Source organism: Corvus brachyrhynchos, unplaced genomic scaffold, assembly GCF_000691975.1.
Source record: "Corvus brachyrhynchos isolate BGI_N302 unplaced genomic scaffold, ASM69197v1 scaffold18, whole genome shotgun sequence".
Classification (NCBI taxonomy): Eukaryota; Metazoa; Chordata; class Aves; order Passeriformes; family Corvidae; genus Corvus; species Corvus brachyrhynchos.
Genome location: NW_008246064.1, coordinates 50,145 through 51,446, shown reverse-complemented (window position 1 = coordinate 51,446; position 1,302 = coordinate 50,145). Strand labels below are relative to the sequence as shown.

Here is a 1,302-nt window from a genome sequence, read left to right as displayed (position 1 = left end):
AGCCAGCAATTCCCAATTCCCAATCTCCCATCCAGCCCTGCCCTCTGGCACTGGGAAGCCATTCCCTGTGTCCTGTCCCTCCAGGCCTTGTCCCCAGTCCCTCTGCAGCTCTCCTGGAGCCCCTTTAGGCCCTGCACGGGGCTCGGAGCTCTCCCTGTGTCCTTCCCTTCTCCAGGGGAACATTCCCAGCTCTCTCTGGTGGAATTTGTTCTGGCCAGGCTGGACATTGGGGCTTGGAGCAGCCTGGGACAGTGGGAGGTGTCCCTGCCCATCCAGGGATGGCACTGGATGATCCTTAAGGTCCCTTTCATCCCAATCCATTGTGGGATTCTCCCTGGCCCAGCTGGGGTTACCTTTTGTTCCGTCTTCATCCTGGCCCTGTAGAAGGGCTCGGAGCCCGGGCTCTCTGGCAGCACCATCTCCTGCATCTGCTCAAACCTGTCCTGCTCATCTTCGTCCTGCCAGGAAAAGCATTCCCCACTCCATGTGCAAGGCACACACCGGAGACCTGGGATAACGATCCCGTTTGCTGCACCGAACACCGATTCAGCCAGGAAAAGCCTGGGAAGTGAGAGGTTCCCCTTCCCACACCTTGGAGGAGCAGCTTTGGACAAAAACCTGCAAGGGTTGGGATTTTCCCACAGGGAAAATGAATATTCCCAACCTGGCTCCAGAGCAGAGGGGCTCCAGCCCTGGAGCAGCTCCGGGGCCTCCTCTGGGCTCTCTCCAGCAGCTCCAGGTCCTGGTGCTGTTGGCCCCGGGGCTGGGGCAGCTCTGCAGGTGGGGAATCACCTCAGAGGGGCAGAATTCCTCCCTTTCCTTCTGGCCACACTTTTTTTGGATGCAAGAATTGCGGGAAATGGGGATTTGAACCGAAATGTGTTTTTTCAGGATGACAAAAGCCCCTGGCCCCTACAGTGGTGGCTCCTACCACAGGACTGGTACCGACCAGTGCCACGAGGGTTTGGCTGCAAACCTCGGATCCCACAGGCTGGGAATCAGGCTCCCAACCATCCCTGCAGCCCCGGGCACTTTGCCCCGTTCCTGATATTCCACAGACGCCCAGGTGCCTCAGTCACTGTCCTGATTTAGCCTCTGAACAGTGCAGGGAATGTGGCAGCAGGATGTGGCTCCAGATATTCCCTCTGTGCCTCACAGAGCTCCATCTCCTCCTCCTCCTCCTTCTCCTTTTCCTCCTCCTCCTCCTCCTTCCACGGGCTTCCTCACCACCCCCCACGTGGCTCCCAAGGAGAACCGGCAGAACTCCGGGATAACTCACCAGGAACGTGGCTCTGTCTATGG

General features: G+C 58.7%; 1 protein-coding gene across 1 annotated transcript in view; it reads right to left on the bottom strand.

Moving 5' to 3' along the window:
• The window catches only part of KIF9 (kinesin family member 9), a 19,497-nt gene that overhangs the window by 526 nt on the left and 17,669 nt on the right, over window positions 1-1,302 (bottom strand). Inside the window, 2 exon segments of the mRNA XM_017746792.1 lie at window positions 354-458; window positions 1,280-1,302. The exon segment at window positions 1,280-1,302 is cut by the window's right edge and continues 15 nt beyond it. Of these exon segments, the coding sequence (XP_017602281.1) occupies window positions 354-458; window positions 1,280-1,302 (128 nt within the window).